This window comes from Salvia hispanica, chromosome 2 (genome assembly GCF_029641045.1).
Source record: "Salvia hispanica isolate PSC_SH4W2 chromosome 2, Shi_PSC_v1, whole genome shotgun sequence".
Taxonomy (NCBI): Eukaryota; Viridiplantae; Streptophyta; class Magnoliopsida; order Lamiales; family Lamiaceae; genus Salvia; species Salvia hispanica.
Window position 1 is genome coordinate 46,745,120 of NC_142693.1, and position 3,498 is coordinate 46,748,617.

The 3,498-nt window shown below is 39.0% G+C and overlaps 1 protein-coding gene across 1 annotated transcript; it reads right to left on the reverse strand.

Annotated features, from left to right (window-relative positions):
• LOC148932538 (uncharacterized) lies at window positions 1-1,222 on the reverse strand. The gene is made up of 2 exons (XM_089065141.1): window positions 640-1,222; window positions 1-545 (listed from the first exon to the last, which is right to left on the reverse strand). The coding sequence occupies exons 1-2, from the start codon at window positions 1,220-1,222 to the stop codon at window positions 1-3; spliced, it is 1,128 nt and encodes a 375-aa protein (XP_088921267.1).
• Window positions 1,223-3,498: the final 2,276 nt, after the last annotated feature.

A 3,498-nucleotide genomic window follows, 5' to 3' on the forward strand; every position in this document is an offset into this window, starting at 1 on the left:
TTAGAATTTATCGACATTGGTCCGCACACTTGGAAACGGTAGTCGGTGGTGCTTTCCAAGTGCGCATCCTTTACAGACATGCTGTTGTGTTTCTCCAATTTTTGGCAGACCATGGACCATATTTTTGTTGTGTAGTAGCTTGAGACTATTGAAGTTCAACTGGCCAAGTCTCAAATGCCATAACCATGATTCATCCATTACTTGAGCTTTCATTGCCACATTTTCAGCATACTTGAATGTGAGAGGAAAGCTGCGACTCTTCTCCATTTGAATTTTTGCCACAATTTGCTTCGCCCCCTCTTTATCTAGTATGACACATGAATTTCCTTCGAAATGGACAGTGTATCCATGTTCAATAAGTTGTCCAACACTCAACAAAGTCTGCCTCAAATCTGGTACAAGTAGCACATCACTTATGCGCTTCATCCCTTTCTTCGTGTCAACACTTATCGTCCCTTTTCCCTGGGCTTTGACAAGAGCACCATTTCCCATCTTAACTTGAGAATTTACAGATGTATCAATGCTCACAAAGATGGAGTCATCACCTGTCATGTGGTTACTACAACCACTGTCAATGTACCAAACATCTTCACCTTTTTTGTTTTTTGCTTTGTGAAGCAAAAAACATATATTCTTCACTCTGCTTTTCTTCTAAAAAATTTGCATGCTGCTGATGTTGTGGTTGATTGTTGGCGTAGCAATCCTTTTGAAGATGACCAAACCGACTACATTTGTGGCATTTCGGCTTGTCCTTGAACCAACAATCCTTGTACTCATGGTTACTCTTTCCACAGTGAGTACACTTCTTCCCATTTTTAGATTTGTGAAAACCTCTACCACCATATTTGGTTTTCTCTTGACCTCTTCCACGACCATAGGTTCCACTACGATTTTGTTGGCCACCACTAAACGAAGATTCACCAATACTTTTAGCATTCAAATGCAGTTTTGATTGAAATGCACTCTCAATCGGATTTTCCGATTGCCTTAACACCCTTTCTTCATATGATTTCAAAGAACCCATCAACTCATGAATGCTCATTTGAGAAATGTCTTTAGTTTGCTCAATAACCACAACTATAGCATTAAACCTTTTTGGAAGACATATCAAAATCTTTTCTATCATTCTCTGATCTGAAAGCTCTTCACCATACACTCTCATTTGATTTGTGAGCTCAATAAAACTTGAATGAAACTGATTTAGTGTTTCATTGTCTTTCATTTTTGTATTCTCAAAATCTCTTCGTAGAGTTTGGAGTTTAATGGCCTAACCTTTTCATCTCCTCCAAATTCTTTTTGAAGAATCTCCCATGCCTCCTTTGATTTTTCAGCTCTCATGATTCGAGGGAAAATCGAATCGGCGACGGCTTGTTGGATCTTTGACAAAGCTGCATCATCTCTTTGCTTCGTCTTCTTTAACTCCTTTATTTGAGCCGCTGTAGGATTCTCGTTTGCTTCGTCGTAGCCTTCATCGACGAGCTCCCACAAGTCCAATGAGGCAAGTAGTGTCTTCATCTTCTTGCACCAAAACTCAAAGTTCTCTCCGGCAAAGATTGGTAGAGAAACATGTTGTGAGTTCTCCATTTTGTATGAGATACTCTGCTGAAACCTGACAGCAACTATTGCTCTTCCTTTCACCTTCTTGAGGCTTTTTTTTGTTGGAGAAATCCTTGTATTTCAACTAGGCTCTGATGCCAAACTGTTGGATCGTTGGCACTAGAATTTCTCTTTGTTTTTGATTGAGATAATGGTTGTATAGTCTCTGTTTTAGGAACTGTTATGGAGGTGAGTTTGCAGGGAGATAAATTGATTCTTAGATAGATTTGAAAATGGTTCAACTTACAAAAGACTCTCCATCTCTACTAATTAAAGATGGAATACGAGACATCCTTTTCTAGGAAATGAAAACACATGCTAGAGAATTAATGACAAGTGTCATAATCAGCCAACCTACTAATGACACTCTAAACAAAAAGCATAATTAAACTTTTTTCTGCTGCACATTAACTACAAACGGTTCACCGGAGCCAAAGCGAGCAGCTCTCCCCAGACCTATCAACGCCATGACTAAACACATCCCTTGTCTTTGCATTTGCCACCTGAAACTGTATGCCCAAACACCGGCGTCGTTGCCACTGTGATTAGGACCAAACCCTGCACCCAATCACACAAATTTCCTTATAAACCTTTAAAGCTTGGCTTTATAGTTTGAAATTTGAATGATAGGAGTATAACTAACCGCAGTGCTGGATATGCTGGAAAGTGCAAGCGTGACAAAATTTCCTAGAAGAGTTTCAGCAATGAAGAGAATCAAAAATGGCAAAATCCTGTAGAGTCCACCCCATATATTTAGAATTGTTGCTGCATTTGTGAAGCTCAGTTTCCAAAGACTTGTGAAGTAAGTTTGCATAATAAAGAAGACGCCTTTGAACCAATGGCGTATCCATAACTCTTTATACGAGAATAAGATGTTTATTTAATTTTAAATACCTTGTATAGATATTTTCTAGTCTCTTTTGTCTCTCAATATTTGTTTCACTTTAACCTGATACGGGGTTTAATAAATGTAAAAGAAAGTGACTTAAAAAATTTAAAAGATCGAGTGTCCGTCTTAATTTTATATGATAATATCATAATACTCCCTTCGTCTCATAAAAATAGGACATTTAGGGTTAGCACGAGTTTTAATGTGCAATTAGTAAAGTAAGTGAATGAGAAAAAGTAGTTGAAATTGTGTAGTAGATGGTGAGATCCATAAATAATACTCCATCCGTTCCATAGTAATGGAGGCGTTTCTTTTCGGCACGAAGGTTAAGAAAAATTGTGTTAGGTGAGTTAATTAAAGGGAGAATAAAGTGGATAATGAAAAAGGTAGAGACATGAAGAGAGAAAAAAGTAAGAGAGAGTAAAGTAGGTGTGGAAAAATGTGTTGTCTTTTACTAAAAAGGGAAATGACTCTATTACTCTGTAATAGCTCGGATTTTGCATTGTTTTAAGGCCATTATTTGGTCCATTTTTAATGTCAAAGTCACTCTACACGTCCATTATTTGCATATTTTGTCTATTTTGGTATTTTGACGTGTTTTGTGAGAAATGTGCATAATTGAGCCGAAAAAGGGAGCCAAAACGCAAAGTCTGGAAATCTAGAGTCAGACGGCGACTGACGACCGCCGGCGCCTGGCGGGCAGAGCAGTGCAGCGGCCCGCCTCGGAAAATTACACTTGGAAGAGAAGTCTCGCCCGTCGACCGCCGGAAGTCATGCGGTGGTCCACCGTCGGAGAAACACACTCTCTAGACTCAAACGCGGCGACCGCCGGAGAAAGGCGGCGAATCCGAGATGCCCTATATTTGCTCCAAGATTTACCATATTTTGAAGATCTTTTCCTTCTACAACAAGGATTGGCTTTCCCCTATAAATAAGACCTCAAGCTTCATCAAATTAGAGAGCTTCTACTTGCAAAATAATTCACAAAGATCAAAAGCTAGAATACTTCACTT

Bases quoted from the DNA above. Each gene is read 5' to 3' on its own strand.
- LOC148932538 (XM_089065141.1), bottom strand. From the start codon at position 1,222: ATGAAAGACAATGAAACACTAAATCAGTTTCATTCAAGTTTTATTGAG. The intron at 546-639 runs GTGAAGAATATA...ACCACATGACAG, and splicing joins TTTTTTAGAAGAAAAGCAGA to GTGATGACTCCATCTTTGTG.